Source organism: Salvelinus alpinus, chromosome 2, assembly GCF_045679555.1.
Source record: "Salvelinus alpinus chromosome 2, SLU_Salpinus.1, whole genome shotgun sequence".
NCBI classification, from domain to species: Eukaryota; Metazoa; Chordata; class Actinopteri; order Salmoniformes; family Salmonidae; genus Salvelinus; species Salvelinus alpinus.
In genome coordinates, this window is record NC_092087.1 from 73,233,045 (window position 1) to 73,249,684 (window position 16,640).

General features: G+C 40.3%; 1 protein-coding gene across 11 annotated transcripts in view; it reads left to right on the forward strand.

Moving 5' to 3' along the window:
* Positions 1 to 312: 312 nt before the first annotated feature.
* LOC139567722 (myosin-10-like) overlaps positions 313 to 16,640 on the forward strand; it is a 93,725-nt gene continuing 77,397 nt past the window's right edge. For 9 of the 11 annotated variants that reach the window (XM_071389158.1, XM_071389161.1, XM_071389162.1 and 6 more), the window contains exons 1-2: positions 7,214 to 7,386; positions 9,235 to 9,611. In XM_071389158.1, coding sequence (XP_071245259.1) covers positions 9,267 to 9,611 — 345 coding nt within the window. In that variant the 5' untranslated portion in view covers positions 7,214 to 7,386; positions 9,235 to 9,266. Of the gene's footprint in view, positions 559 to 7,213; positions 7,387 to 9,234; positions 9,612 to 16,640 lie in introns of those variants that run through there. The other 2 variants (XM_071389159.1, XM_071389167.1) reach the window with 2 other exon arrangements.

The following is a 16,640-nucleotide window of genomic DNA, read 5'->3' on the forward strand; positions in this document are numbered from 1 at the left end:
AAACTGTGCTTACTGGGAAAACAATATCCATGTGGTTAAAGAAAGAAGAGGAGTGAACTGTCTGGTCTCTGTAGTTCAACCATTGGATGGAATCAGACAACAAAGAATCTTACACAGAAATCTTCTGTTACCCTGTCCTTACCTCATCGATGGACGAAACACACAGCAAAACACAGCAAACCAGAAAGAGAAAAACACAAAAAACATCAAACCTGAAAGAGAAAAACACAAACACTCCTTTAAATTGTTCTTAGCACAGTAGGGAGGCAGTACTTCAGTTGGTACTTTAGTCTTTAGTTCAGTACTTTTCAGTTGGACCATGTTTCAGACTTGGAGAACTGAACACTAATGGCAAAGGAATGGTAATGGTTATTGAGTGATAGGATCGAGAGAGAGAGAGAGTGAGAGAGGAGGACAGGGATTTGGTGGCCTTAACGGATGGCATTTGTCAATGAGTGCTGGGGCTTGAGCGGAATGACTGCACATCATGTGAGACCAGTGACGCAGGGAGGACAGAAGAACGAACAGCGAGAAAATATCTGGTCCTGGGAGACCATGGTGAGTCATCCACCCATCTGCGTCATCTGAATGGAAGAGAGAGAGAGAGAGAGAGAGAGAGAGAGAGAGAGAGAGAGAGAGAGAGAGAGAGAGAGAGAGAGAGAGAGAGAGTGTTGCTTTCCGGCTCCTGTGAACTAGTACAACAGGGTCTGTCCTGAACACCTGACAATTAGTATTCATTAAACAGTTGTAGATGGACAAGATACCCATGCTTAGGGAGGTGTGTAAGTGACTGAGCAACTGTGACACCTGCAGGTGCAACAGCTTCAGGTTTCATTCAGGTTTCATTCAGGTTTCGGTCAAACTCCGGTAAAACTGAATATGTTGCAAAACAGTAATGACACTGTAGACCTGTGTATCACTTATTATAGGAAGTAATAGTAGCCTACCTAGTCTAGCAACCATCCCATACCTTACATGCAAATATCATCCCAGAACTTCATCTCTGTGTATCATAATAGTAGCCTACCTAGTCTATCAACCATCCCAGACCTTACATGCAAACATCCTCCCAGAACTTCATCTCTGTGTATCAGATTCGCAGTCTCAAGCTGTTTCTCTCTCCATTTCTAAAGTTACTCTGACCTCTACTGACAGTAAAGTGTAAAGTCATGTCAGTTTTCAGTTCATTTCCAACATTTACAGGTTGCTGTATGTTTTAGCTTTTTTCCACTAGAGGGTGGCAAACATTCATTCATTCATTGCATGCCTTGGGCTGGTAATATATACTCAACAAAAATATAAACACAACATGTAAGGCGTTGGCCCCATATTTTATGAGCTGAAATAAAGATCCCATAAATGTTCCTTACCCACAAAAATCTTATTTATCTCAAATTCTGTGCATAAATCTGTTTATTAGTGAGTGCCAGTGAGTATTTCTCCTTTGACAAGATAATCAATCCATCTGACAGGTGTGGCATATCAAGAAGCTAATTATACAGCATGATCATCACACAGGTGCACCTTGTGCTGGGGACAATAAAAGGCCACTCTAAAATATGCAGTTTTGTCACACAACACAATGCCACAGACATCTCATGTTTTGAGGGAGTGTTCAATTGGCATGCTGACTGCAGGAATGTCCACCAAAGCTGTTGCCAGGTAATTGAAATTGAAATGTTCTACCATAAACTGCCTCCAACGTCGTTTTAGAGAATTTGACAGTACGTCCAACCGGCCTTACAACCGCAGATTACGAGTAACCACGCCAGTCAAGGACCTTCACATCTGTCTTCTTCACCTGCGGGATCGTTTGAGGAGTATTTCTGTCTGTAAAAAAGCCCTTTTGTGGGGAACAATTTATTCATATTGGCTGGGCCTGGCTCCCCAGTGGGTGGGCCTATGCCCTCCCAGGCCCACCTATGGCTAAGCCCCTGACCAGTCATGTGAAATCCATAGATTAGGGCCTCATTTATTTATTTAAATTTACTGATTTCTAGGGTTGGGTAGGTTATTTTCTAAGTGTAATCCATTACAGTTGCTAGTTACCTGTCCAAAATTGTAATCAGTAATGTAACTTTTGGATTACCCAAAAGTAATCTAATGTAATCTGATTACATTCAGTTACTTTTAGATTACTTTCCCCTTAAGAGGCATTAGAAGAAGACACAAATGTATGATACCATTTGAACAACGTCTATTGCAGGATAAATCAATGTTAAGGTTTACATAGCTGACCATAAATGGATGTTACATTTTACTTTATAGGTTGGTTATGTAGGCTTCTTCTACCCCATCACTTTCTACTACATATAATAATACGATTAAATGATATCTTTACATTAAAAACCAAAGTCAATCAGAATTCCAGTGATTCCAATAAATGTTATGCTCCTTGATCTTCAAGAATAGGACATGCAAATATGGAAGTATAGATTAGCCAAATTGTTTTACTCAAGCATGACCCTAAAACTAAGTACTTATTCGCCAGCCCTACTCTGTTGTTTATGATTGTGCTCATCAAATGGCATGCTTTGAAAAGTGCTATTTACATGTACAAAATTAATGCCATATGCTGCATTTGCTATAGGCCTATTGTTTACCTTTTTGTTGGTGACACTTTGATATCTTGATAATGTGCAGCTGTTTAAAGGGCCGGCCTCTGTTTTGGTAAAAAGCTGAGGGATGGGCCTGGAGAAATGTAACCACTCTCAGATTGATAGACAGAGCTATGGGTGCAAGGACTGAAAATCCATGATATAAAAATTATTGTTTTAACCATGTTATGAGGCTATACCGTGTTTGTTTACATTTACAATGTTTAAAAACATTGGAGTAATACAAGCTTATATTTTGGGTGTGACAGTTGAACTAAGCTCATGAGGCATTTATAAGTTATATTCTTCAAGAATCAATTATATATATATATATATATATATATATATATGTATATATATATATATATATAAATTATATCTTTACATTTATATATAAATATAAACTCAGCAAAAAAATAAACATCCCCACTGTCAACTGCATTTATTTTCAGCAAACTTAACATGTGTAAATATTTATATGAACATAACTGAGACATAAACTGAACAAGTTCCACAGACATGTGACTAACAGGAATGGAATAATGTGTCCCTGATCAATAAGGGGGGGGGGGTCAAAATCAAAAGTAAGTCAGTATCTGGTGTGGCCACCAGCTGCATTAAGTACTGCAGTGCATCTCCTCCTCGTGGACTGCACCAGATTTGCCAGTTCTTGCTGTGAGATGTTACCCCACTCTTCCACCAAGGCACCTGCAAGTTCCCGGACATTTCTGGGGGGAATGGCCCTAGCCCTCACCCTCCGATCCAACAGGTCCCAGACGTGCTCAATGGGATTGAGATCCGAGCCTTTCGCTGGCCATGGCAGAACACTTACATTCCTGTCTTACAGGAAATCATATGAGTGGTTTAAGGGGAAACATTTCAATGCCTTGGAAAGGCCTAGTCAAAGCCCATACCTCAATCCAGTTGAGAATCTGTGGTATGACTTAAAGATTGCTGTACACAAGCAGGAACCCATCAAATTTGAAGGAGCTGGAGCAGTTTTGCCTTGAAGAATGAGCAAAAATCTCAGTGGCTAGATGTGCCAAGCTTATAGAGACATATCCCAAGAGACTTGCAGCTGTAATTGCTGCATAAGGTGGCTCTACAAAGTATTGACTTTGGGGGGGTGAATAGTTATGCACGCTCAAGTTTTCTGTTTTTTTGTCTTATTTCTTGTTTTTTCACAAAAAAATATATTTTGCATCTTCAAGTGGTAGGCATGTTGTGTAAATCAAATGATACAACCCCCCCAAAAATCTCTTTTAATTCCAGGTTGTCAGGCAACAAAATAGGAAAAATGCCAAGGGGAGTGAATACTTTCGGAAGGCACTGTACTTCTGTGTTTTGGGTCATTGTTCTGTTGCATCACCCAACTTCTGTTGAGCTTCAGTTGGAGGACAGATAGCCTAACATTCTCCTGCAAAATGTCTTGACAAACTTGGGAATTTATTTAGGTTAGCTGACTCCTGACCCCAATTAGCTTTTGGAGAAGTCATTAGCCTAGGGGTTCACATACTTTTTCCAACCTACACTGTGAATGTTTAAATGATGTATTCAATATAGACAAGAAAAATACAATAATTTGTGTGTTATTAGTTCAAGCACACTATGTTTGTCTATTGTTGTGACTTAGATGAATATCAGATCAAATTTGATGACCAATTTATACAGTAATCCAGGTAACTCCAAAGGGTTCACATACTTTATCTTGCCACTGTACTCATTCAAGGGTTTTTCTTTATTTTTAGTATTTTCTACATTGTAGAATAATAGTGAAAACATCAGAACTATGAAATAACACATATGGAATCATGTAGTAACCAAAAAAGTGTTAAACAAATCAAAATATATTTTATATTTGAGATTCTTCAAAGTAGCCACCCTTTGCCTTGATGACAGCTTTGCACACTCTGGCATTCTCTCAACCAGCTTCATGAGGAATGCGTTTCCAACAGTCTTGATGGAGTTCCCACGTATGTTGAGCACTTGTTGGCTGCTTTTCCTTCACTCTGCGGTCCAACTCATCTCAAGCCATCTCAATTAGGTTGAGGTCAGGTGATTGTGGAAGGCAGGTCATCTAATGCAGCACTCCATCACTCTCCTTCTTGGTCAAATAGCCCTTACACAACCTGGAGGTGTGTTGGGTAACTGTCCTGTTGAAAAACAAATGATATTCCCACTAAGTGCAAACCAGATGGGATGGCGTATCGCTGCAGAATGCTGTGGTGACTTGAATTCTAAATAAATCACTGACAGTGTCACCACCAAATCACCCCCACACCATCACATCTCCTCCTCCATAATTCACGGTGGGAACCACACATGTGAAAATAATCCTTTCACCTACATCCGTTCACCTTATCCGTTCACCTACCTTTCACCTACTCTCACAAAGACACGGCGGTTGGAACCAAAAATCTCACATTTGGACTCATCAGACCAAAGGACAGATTTCCACCGGTCTAATGTCCATTGCTTGTGTTTCTTGGCCCAATTGCTTGTGTTTCTTCTTATTGGTGTCCTTTAGTAGTGGTTTATTTTCAGCATTTCGACCATGAAGGCCTGATTCACGTAGTCTCCTCTGAACAGTTGATGTTGAGATGTGTCTGTTACTTGAACTCTGTGAAGCATTTATTTGGGATAACATTTGGGCTGGTAACTCTAATGAACTTATCCTCATCAGCAGAGGTAACTCTGGGTCTTCCTTTCCTGTGGCGGTCCTCATGAGAGCCAGTTTCATCATAGCGCTTGATGGTTTTTGCGACTGCACTTGAAGAAACTTTCAAAGTTCTTTAAATGTTCTGTACTGACTGACCTTCATGTCTTAAAGTAATGATGGACTGTTGTTTCTCTTTGCTTATTTGAGCTGTTCTTGCCATAATATGGACTTGTTCTTTTACCAAATAGGACTATCTTCTGTATACCACCCCTACATTGTCACAACACAACTGATTGGCTCAAACGCATTAACAAGGTTCACTTGTTAATTGAAATGCATTCCAGGTGACTACCTCATGATGCTGGTTGAGAGAATGCCAAAAAGTGTGCAAAGCTGTGATCAAGGCAAAGGTGGGCTACTTTGAAGAATCTCAAATATGAAATATTTTTTTATTTCTTTAACACTTCTTTGGTTACTACATGATTCCATGTGTTATTTCCTATTTTTGATGTCTTCACTATTATTCTAAAATGTAGAAAATATAAAAAAATTAAGCAAAACCCTTGAATGAGTAGGTTTGTCCAAACTTTTAACTTTTATCTTATATATATTTATGTATATATACATATATGTAAAGTTTATACATCCAAAAATGGATGTAGCAACTACAGATTGGCCAAGTTTGAGCATGTGTCCATTAGGACTATGGATTATTATTGTTTTCAGCATGAATTAGATTGAGCAATAAAAGCCCCACTTTGATTGAATCCACTTGGATCCGCACTATGCAACTGTTGCAAGAGCGCATTTTTCACTGGTTGCCCACTGGTTTCAAAAAGATTTGTGAACAGCCATCCACAACAACCACAAATTGGAAAATTGGATAATCTTTGGATGCCAACAGCAGTCGCACAATTGGAAGACATAGCTTGGACTGTAGCCTACAAAATCCTATTTATTCCTGCTCGTTTCCCGCGATCCATCAAACACATTTGGTGTGTCATCATAGTGGTCTCTGATTTGTGGCCAGACTCGCTCAGGTGGAACAAACTTAAATTTGCGCCTTTTTTCAAAGCTGATTTGAATGTCATTGAGAAAACAGAGAAGTGTCAAATATTTTTTCAGGAAACATCCTTTCTGAATTTAAAAGTAATCCTCGAAGTAATTATCATCATGTAATCTGATTACACTATTGTTGCTGGTAACGTAACGGTTTACTGTTGCCGTTTTTTGTAATCCTTTACATGTAATCTCTTACTCCCCAACCCTGCTGATTTCCTAATATGAACTGTAACCGTAAAATTGTAACATTTGTTGCATGTTGCGTTTATATTTTTGTTCAGTATTGTAGTCAAGGAGTGGACAAAAGACTTCTGATTTGTGATGATGGGATGTTGTTTTCTCATCGTTTTATACAAATGTATTAGCTACATTATTAGCTAATCCAGACCAGACTAGTCTAATATAGTGGGTTATAAAGTATACATAATAAATGGGGACAGTTATGGGTCCATATCACATTAGTTGATAGGCTACAAATCCCACAAATACATGAATCTTGCTGTTCACGGAAAAATATCGTAATTTTGGTGTAATAATCAACATAACATAATTTGAGTGGAAAGGTGCAAACAAATTGATGGGATGGAGAATTCATATTCAGAGGATGTAGTGTGTGATGGACATGTCAAAGACCAGTGAATGGGCCTTTTTCGTTTGATATTATCCAATTATTATCCAATTTATTCACTGCAAGTTGCCCATGGCAGCACCCACCCGTCTGCAGGTGAAACGTCATGGCTCGGGCGGATAATCATATATATCAAGGTTTTCAAACGGGAGGAATTTCAACCAATCGCTTGTAGACTTCAGGCGGTGGAATCCAATCATATTTGATCTTTGAATAGTGGGTGTGCCGCACGGCTGGTCCTAGAGGCGGGAATAGAAAAGTGCTGCATGGCGAGTTTGGTTGAGAAGAAGTTGGATGGTGGGGGTGTACCACTGATGAGAAGCGTCCGAAAAAAGGGAATATTTGCAGACATTTCAAAGAATACTGAGGAATATTACTTTGTTCTGCTTACTATCAGGATATTCATAAAAGTGTCTGACTTTCATTATCATCTGCACCAGGTGAGTTTATTAGAGTCGTTTTCTTGAGGGATGCCGGGGTGGCTAGCTGGCTAACGGATTATTTTGCCATGACTTCAACGATGGAGGACCTCAACTGCTGGCTAGTTGACACTACTGCTGGCTAGTTGACACTAAACTAGCTAGCTAGCTAACATGCTCAATTGTTTCAATGACATTTTCTAGATAAAAAAAAAAATCATCAATTGAATTAAGTAATCCTTTTCATAATAGCAAACTAATTGATATGCTCATTATAGGAACATTCTAAAATGTCTTTCCAGGTATACATTTCAGTGATGGTGCATGCAGCGCAAGGACCCTAAACTGCATCAGAACTCCTGACTCCTTTTGATGTTCATTGCTTTAGCTCGTGCTAAACATATGGTATTTTAACACAGTCATGTACTGTTCGGTTATGACAATAGAAGTTGAACTTTTATTTAGAAATTCAATATTGTATAAACTATGCTCACCAATGCAGCTAAATACAGAGCTTGCCCGACAATGTTAGCTAACGTTACCTAGCTAACATTACAGCAAGAATCAGTTTGACGTGGGCAATGCATTTTATTCTAACCACGTTTACTCGGCAAGTTTATCAGCGAAGGGCTTGGTAATTTCAACAAGGGCTGGCAATGCCTTGGCTGGATGACTTGTTTGGCGTGCGGTCAGATATCATAGCGGTTTTCTGAGACGTAGAGAGGGTTGTGCAGTGGCACGACAGTACGCTTAGCTGCACCCTGATCCCTCTATCCAGGGATCTGGCCCAGTTTCGGGTTGAAGCAACACCGTGTAAACACCCTGCTTGCCGTCATCAGCTGAAGCTGGCTTGCCCAGTTGTGTGACCGTCGTCAATACATCTCTTGATTTTCTGTCAATATTCTCAAGTATAGCCTAATCTACTCGAGCCATAGGCTTTATCAAAAGTTCATATAGTTTTCAGAAAATGGTCCCACTATCAGTCTAGAAATGCTGAATAGCTCATGTCAGCAGTAATAGACTATTACAATAAGATAGTGTTATCGGAGTTGATGACATCATATCCCAATCATTCTTATCACATTAAGAAATGATATGGCACACTGGCTACTACCTGGATCAGGAAGTGTGCTTGGTTGCTTCTTCCTATTTAGTATGGTCTAGTCAGCTTAACCAGGCTCTGTAAACACTAGATACTGATACAGAAGCTGGCGGTGGTGGTCTGTGAAGCATTTCAGCAGGGCTGGGCTACATGGAAGACTGCAATTCCTCCACTCCTCCCTGGATGCTTCAGGCGAGGATATATTATGTTGTTTTTCTGCAGTCATGGTGCGAAGGAGGCTGAAGTGTTCTCCAAATACTGATCTAGGGTTAGCTTTCCCCCTTGGCTCTTCCTTCCAATCCCTAGCCTAGCTGAACTGGAAGAAGTCATGCATATGCAGTGTATGACAGACAGACCGTGAATCTATCTCTGTAGAGGGAGAGCCTCTAGTCTACCCACACATAGCTTGGCTCAGACATCAGGGTGATAATTGTCATGTGTGCTGTCTGAGGAAAGTTTATTTTTGAGGGAGTTGGTGAGAGGGACACACTGAGGGTACTGTACTTGGACTGGGAGTGTGTTACTGTAGGAGAGAGTCTGATTTACAAGGAGACTAACCTCAGAACTCAGCTCAGCTGTCTGTTGTTCTGGTATTTAAGCTCCAGATTTTGAGGATTACTGGTATTCTGTATCCCAAACTACCCCTGGGCATCACATTCATCATTAGATCTACAGGAGAGCTTCGGTAGGGGCTAGGGGTCGACCTGAGTTTTTAAATAATGGGTATAACTCAACCAATGTGTTAACTGTTTGTGTCTCCCGTCCAGGTGTCCTAGTGTGTTCTGGTTGTACCCCAGAGATGGCACAGCGGAGCGGGCAGGAGGACCCGGAGCGGTACCTGTTCGTGGACCGTGCCGTGGTCTGCAACCCGGCCACGCAGGCCGACTGGACGGCCAAGAAGCTCGTGTGGATCCCCTCGGAGCGCCACGGCTTCGAGGCGGCCAGCATCCGCGAGGAGCGCGGCGACGAGGTGGTGGTGGAGCTGGCTGAGAACAGCAAGAAGGCCATGGTGAACAAGGACGATATCCAGAAGATGAACCCTCCCAAGTTCAGTAAGGTGGAGGACATGGCCGAGCTCACGTGTTTGAACGAGGCTTCAGTGCTGCACAACCTCAAGGACCGCTACTACTCTGGCCTCATCTACGTAAGTAGGATAGAAGTCCTGCTTTTGACTTCTGACTTGAGAAAACCAGGTGTAGGCTTCTTTACCTTACATTGGTATCTTATTGAAGTGGACCAGTAGCCTTTCCCCTCCCTTTTTGGTATCAATCAGCATTGTCCAATACCAAACCCACAGAGACCCCCAAAACAATTTGTCCTTAGATAAACCACCATATTCCAGGGTTCTAATAAGTTGGCAATGACATTAGCAATGTCCCAGATAACCAGCGTTTCCCCTGTGATTACGGCCCACTTAGTGACATGACATGCATTCCTGGAATAGATGGAATGTCAGTTAGCCGCCTGAGACCCAGAGAGAAGGGAGGACAACTGTGATTGCCTCCACAGTTCCACAGCACCAGCTATTCCTGTGGTTCTCTCCCCAGGTGGCTGCAATAAGAGGCAGAAGGGCAGCTCGGGGGATGAGGTCATTTTGGGACGTTTATAAAGCAGAGGTTTTATGAGGGAATCTGTGAGGGATTTAGTGTTGTTTTTTTAAGGTTTCTATGGCTTATGGAGTGGTCCTAGTTAATGGCTTGTTGGCTGATGTGGGAATATGTAATTAGTTCCCATGGGTTGCATTTTCAGCTCTCTAACCCTGACCCCTCTCAATAACAAACATTAACACGCTCCAATGCTCTAGGGCAGGGTTCACCAACTGGTGGCCCACGGCCAGATTAAAACATTTTTGGGGTTATTTTATTTTTTATTTTGTTTTATTGTTGGACATAGCTAAAATACTTTTAAAACACCAGGAAATCAACTCCAAGTGATTTTAATTTTGGAAATCTGTTCAAGTATTCCCACTCATAATTGAGAGAAACATGGGATCGTATAGAAATGGTTTTAAATTATTATGTTTTAGTCAAATATTATATCGGTTTGAGCTTCTTGCTACAAATTATTTGTAATTATGTACCAGCTCCCCGACCATCTGGTCAATAATTTTTTTTTGATGATCCCTACTAGTAACAAAGTGGGCCATTTTGTCATAGTAACTGACCTGCTAGAAATGACAAGAAGGCCTCTCAACCCAAACCCTATGCCCCGTCCAACACACTCCCCGGCAGGGGCTGGATTGCTAGGTGAGCACCAGGCTTTAGTGAGGCCCTGTCGGTGCTCCATCCATCCATGTGGCTAGTAGTGCTAATGTAATGGCTCCCTGCCAATGGGCCTGATCTGCAGTAATCAGCCAGCCAGGGAGGGGGGCTCATGCTGAGTCATTCACACAGACTAACTGTGCCGCCTTCACAGGGCTCTTTGTCTCCCTGCAGATAAGCAACAGCTGGCCCTGAATAACTGGCATATTTTCAACCTTCAGTAGTACTGTACCTAACCTACTACTTGATTAAAAAATAACTCCCTGTCAAGTAGGGCTGACCACATTTAGTCAACTGGTTGATTGTTTGGTCGTAAATAGATTTTGTTTTTCATGGTGCACAAGACACCTGTCCATCACTCTTATGACATGTGCTACTGATATTGTAAATGGTTATATACAGTAAGAATAATGGTGCAACACTAATAAATATATTATTTTATAACAAATGCGCTTTCTCCCGTGAGGGATAGCGGTCGCTGTCCGTGGTTCTGAAATGTAATCTTCAGGGCGCTGTTGAATTGGCGCCTTTCTCTATGTTGCTTAGTGCATAATGGCGTCGTTAACCAGCATGTTGGTGTTGAGAACAATGCGGCGGAGGCAGCAGCGGAGTTAGGAAACGAGGAAGCAGCCCTTGCCTTAATTGTCTAAGAAAATTGAGGAGAGAGGAAACCCCAACTTTATTAGGTCTATAATCAATAGCCTAACTGTTAAACGTGCCTGGCTTTATAAATCATCCATATATATCTACATTATATAACCAATAAGACAGATCCTGCTTCTGTTGCCAGAATGAGTGTTTGTTTAATAGCCTACTGATTCCGTGAGCACCAAGCCTCATGCAACCTTAAAATGTAGAGCAATTTCACAAATTCAGCTGTTTTTAATCTTTGCTCTGCTGTAATAAAGTCTTTACAACGTTTTTTTCGTTAGAACAGACTCTGGTATTACATTTAATTTATTTACTGTTGTTTACGCTGTTCCAAACAGGCAGAAAATTGATATGGTAATCTAACAGCTCCTGAATGTCACACATAATGTGCACGCAGCTCTCGCTCCTATAGCCTCCTTTTTCTTGATCTTCTTGTTCTTATTTTTATTATTACAATTATTATTATGAACACCATTATAATAAGTCATGTCATTATCATCTGAAACCCTACCTCTTCAAACAGTATCTTAAATAATCCTCCTCACCTCAACCCCCCCCCCCCCCAAAAAAAAAAACGAACCCCTCTGACCGCTCTGACTACTGCTACATTATTGAGGAAAAATTTACTTTCTATGCCTGTGAAAAATGATATGGTAATCTAACAGCTCCTGTTTGTCACACATAATGTGCACGCAGCTCTCGCTCCTAAACAATGATAATATTGTGATCTAAAAGCAGCTGTTTGGTACACAATACTCTCACAGCGCTTGTTCCTATATCCCCTCCTTTTTCTTCTTCTCCAATAGTTTCCACAACTAAGTCAAATGTCTTCCACACATCTGACTTTCCCTCCTGAGCAATTCCCCCGTTTTCTTTTTCATGTCCTCCGCATCCATTTTGCTGTCACATATGTTATGATGTTCTGAGTTTGTTATAACAAATGTATTGATGTGATTATGATAGGCTATAGGTCAGGACCTATTGGTCACGTGCATGCAATGTATACATGTTTCACGTAAAGAGAGCAAGGGTTGAGGGAAAAGGGAATGTTTTTTTAATACAAATTAGGTATTTTGGTAACCGAACCTTTCAGCCAGAGAAACAAGTAAGAAACTAAATGGCTGTAATTATGTTGCAGCTTCAGCATGGACAGCGCGATAAACACTTGCTGTGCTGTGGTGCCTGTTCACAGAGGCACTCGCTGTCATTTCTTTTTAAACCTGTTAGTGACAATCCCTTTAGCGGGATCGATTTGACAACATCCAGTGAAATTGCAGAGCGCCAAATTCAAACTACAGAAATATCAATATTCAAGATTCACAAAAATATAAGTGTAATACATCAAAATAAATCTTAACTTCTTGTTAATCCAGCCGCAATGTCAGATTTCAAAAAGGCTTTACGGCGAAAGCAGACCATGCGATTATCTGAGGACAGCGCCCAGCATACAAACACATGAAAATCATTTTCAACCAGGCAGGTGGCGACACAAGAGTCAGAAATAACGATATAATAAATGCCTTACCTTTGAAGATCTTCTTCTGTTGGCACTCCAAAATGTCCTTCTTTATATCCCCAAAATGTCCATTTTATTTGGCTTGTTTGATTCAGAAATACACCGGTTCCAACTCGCCCAACATGACTACAAAGTATCTAATAAATTACCTGTAAACTTGGTCCAAACATTTCAAACAACGTTCCTAATCCAACCTCAGGTATCCTAAAACGTAAATAATCGATAAAATAAAAATTTAAGACTGGATAAACTGTTTCCAATACTGGATAAAAACAACGTGAGGCGCGTTCCGGTTCACGCGCACCAAACAGTAGAGTCCACATGGAGTGACACTTACAAAGAACAGCCATACTTCTTCATTTCTCAAAAGAAAAACATCAACCAATTTCTAAAGACTGTTGTCATCTAGTGGAAGCCATAGGAACTGCAACCAGGTTCCTATTAAATAGGGCTTCCCATAGAAAACTAGTGGGAAATACTATGACCTCAATTTTTTTTCTCCCCTGAATGGTTTGTCCTCGGGGTTTCGCCTGCCAAATCAGTTCTGTTATACTCACCACAGATATTATTTGAACAGTTTTAGAAACTTTAGAGTGTTTTCTATCCAAATCTACCATTATTTGCATATCCTAGCTTCTGGGCCTGAGTAACAGGCAGTTTACTTTGGGCACGCTTTTCATCCGGACGTGAAAATACCCCCTATCCCTAAGAAGTTTTAACACATCGTGGCCATCGGGCTCCCTCTTGAGCTATTTGTGTCTTAATTATTTAATCAAACAGTGTGCTTAAAGCATCAGACAAGCTCAGTGCATATAGTTGATTTTATTCAAAGACATAGGGTGTGTCTATATATGGAAAAATACACGTTCTACAGATGACTCAGTCGACCAAGATTGTTTTTAGTCAGAGACAGCCCTACTGTCAAGTTCGCTGGATCTGTATTAGGTTTGGGCGGTATCCAGATTGTCACAACGGCCTTGTGCCATCCCGGGATATTCTGTATTACCGGCACTGAACACTAAGGGCGCCATTTTCAAAAAGGGAAAGGGGGGATACTTAGTCAGTTGCACAACTGAATGCATTCAACCGAAATGTGTATTGCACATTTAAAGATGCACTATGCAGAAATCGCCATTTCTTGGTTTCTGAAATGTGTATAGTTTGCCTAATTTCAGTTTGTGACAAAATATGCTGCTTTAATGTATGCCGGGAACAGTTGTTTTTTTGGGAGTTACCTGACTTGCTCAAGGGAAGAACGGCAGATTTTTTCACCTTGCCGGCTTGTGCATTTGAACCAGCAACCTTTCAGTTACTGGCCCAACGCTCTTAACCACTAGGCTACTCCTAGGCTACGCAACTGAGCCTCTTTAATCCGCAGGTTAGCAATGCTAACAGGTACATGTAAAATCCCATAGAGAATGCTAACTAAATGCTAACGAGAGCATTTCCGAACATTTTATACATTTTATCCTAAACTATTGTCAGGACAGCCATCCCAGCTAATAAAGTTATACAAGTAACAAAAGAATGCTACTCACAGTTTGCTGCATGAACAAAACAAAATATTTGACAGCAAGGCTCTTGATCAGGGTCTCCGTTAGCAGGTAATAGCTGCCTTTTGGCCAATATTTTTTTTTAAAGCAGAGAAATAAAATCGGCACCGGCATGTCCTTGGCATTGAGAAGAAAAACATTCCCATAGAGAAATAATGCTTTTTAGCCTATTCATTGATGGAAATACTAGTCGATGTAAATACATTTGACTGGTCATGCTTATTGGTCTATAGGTTCATTTGCATAATTTAGTGCAATGAAATTGGCGCGTGTGTATATTTGTTATGTGTCTTATTTAGCACACACGCATAGCATACAGATACAGAGCTTTTGAACGGTAAATCTGTCAGACAGCGCTTTTATAAGCCCAATCATTGCACATTAATTCTAAATGCAATCGCGTGTTGAAAATAGTTTTGATGGCCACAATTAAAAAGAGCTACTCTTTTTATTTCTCAACGGAAGGCAGGCTTCATCAGCGCGTCACACACCACTTTGCAATGAGCTGAAGCCAGTATGCATTTGGAAAACATATACTTAATTGTTTGAAACCTGAACATTTTACTACATATTATGAGGAATGTTTTACCTTGCTTCAAAGTCGCCTAGGCAAATCTGACCATATCTGTGGAGGCAATTACTTTCATAAAGACTTCCATATGCCATTGAAACCAGTAGCCTATTGTTTCATAAAGACTTCCATATGCCATTGAAACCAGTAGCCTATTGTTTTATAAAGACTTCCATATGCCATTGAAACCAGTAGCCTATTGTTTCATAAAGACTTCCATATGCCATTGAAACCAGTAGCCTATTGTTTTATAAAGACTTCCATATGCCATTGAAACCAGTAGCCTATTGTTTCATAAAGACTTCCATATGCCATTGAAACCAGTAGCCTATTGTTTCATAAAGACTTCCATATGCCATTGAAACCAGTAGCCTATTGTTTTATAAAGACTTCCATATGCCATTGAAACCAGTAGCCTATTGTTTCATAAAGACTTCCATATGCCATTGAAACCAGTAGCCTATTGTTTTATAAAGACTTCCATATGCCATTGAAACCAGTAGCCTATTGTTTCATAAAGACTTCCATATGCCATTGAAACCAGTAGCCTATTGTTTTATAAAGACTTCCATATGCCATTGAAACCAGTACCCTATTGTTTCATAAAGACTTCCATATGCCATTGAAACCAGTAGCCTATTGTTTCATAAAGACTTCCATATGCCATTGAAACCAGTAGCCTATTGTTTCATAAAGACTTCCATATGCCATTGAAACCAGTACCCTATTGTTTCGTAAAGACTTACATATGCCATTGAAACCAGTACCCTATTGTTTCGTAAAGACTTCCATATGCCATTGAAACCAGTACCCTATTGTTTCGTAAAGACTTACATATGCCATTGAAACCAGTAGCCTATTGTTTCATAAAGACTTCCATATGCCATTGAAACCAGTAGCCTATTGTTTCATAAAGACTTCCATATGCCATTGAAACCAGTACCCTATTGTTTCGTAAAGACTTCCATATGCCATTGAAACCAGTACCCTATTGTTTCGTAAAGACTTACATATGCCATTGAAACCAGTACCCTATTGTTTCGTAAAGACTTACATATGCCATTGAAACCAGTAGCCTATTTCTCTCATGTTCTATTGGTTTTCAACATTCTTTCATTGTCCAGTAGCCAAAGGGACAATCCTAGTCGTTTTAGAAACCCATGCTAGTTGTTGCATATTAGAATTCCCCAATTTCTAAATTTCTAACGGTATTTTCCCGCTAATTGCATTATGAAACAAATTTTCACACGTAGCCTACTGCCTTGTGCGCATTGCTGTGGTTATAATGTGAAGAAGTAATTGTTTATCAACATTTTAAGCTAAATGTTCTGATCTGTTGCATCAGACTCATTGCTTTAGAATGTTTTCTAGGTCTCCTGCTGGTTGAATGGATTTGGGATCTATTGTCCCACAACTGCCATAGTCTGTTTGGGCTATTTCTTTCTCGACAAGCTGACCAATAGAATATGTCAACTTTTCTAGTATAAGGAGTAGTAGATTGACAGGGGCTTTTGATTTTGCTGTTCGTTACGCATCTTGTTGGCTGAGGAAAAGTAAATGTAACGTCTTCAAAGTGTGCAGTGGAATTCAGTAAGAAGGACGCACGTCGTTGCATCCTCAA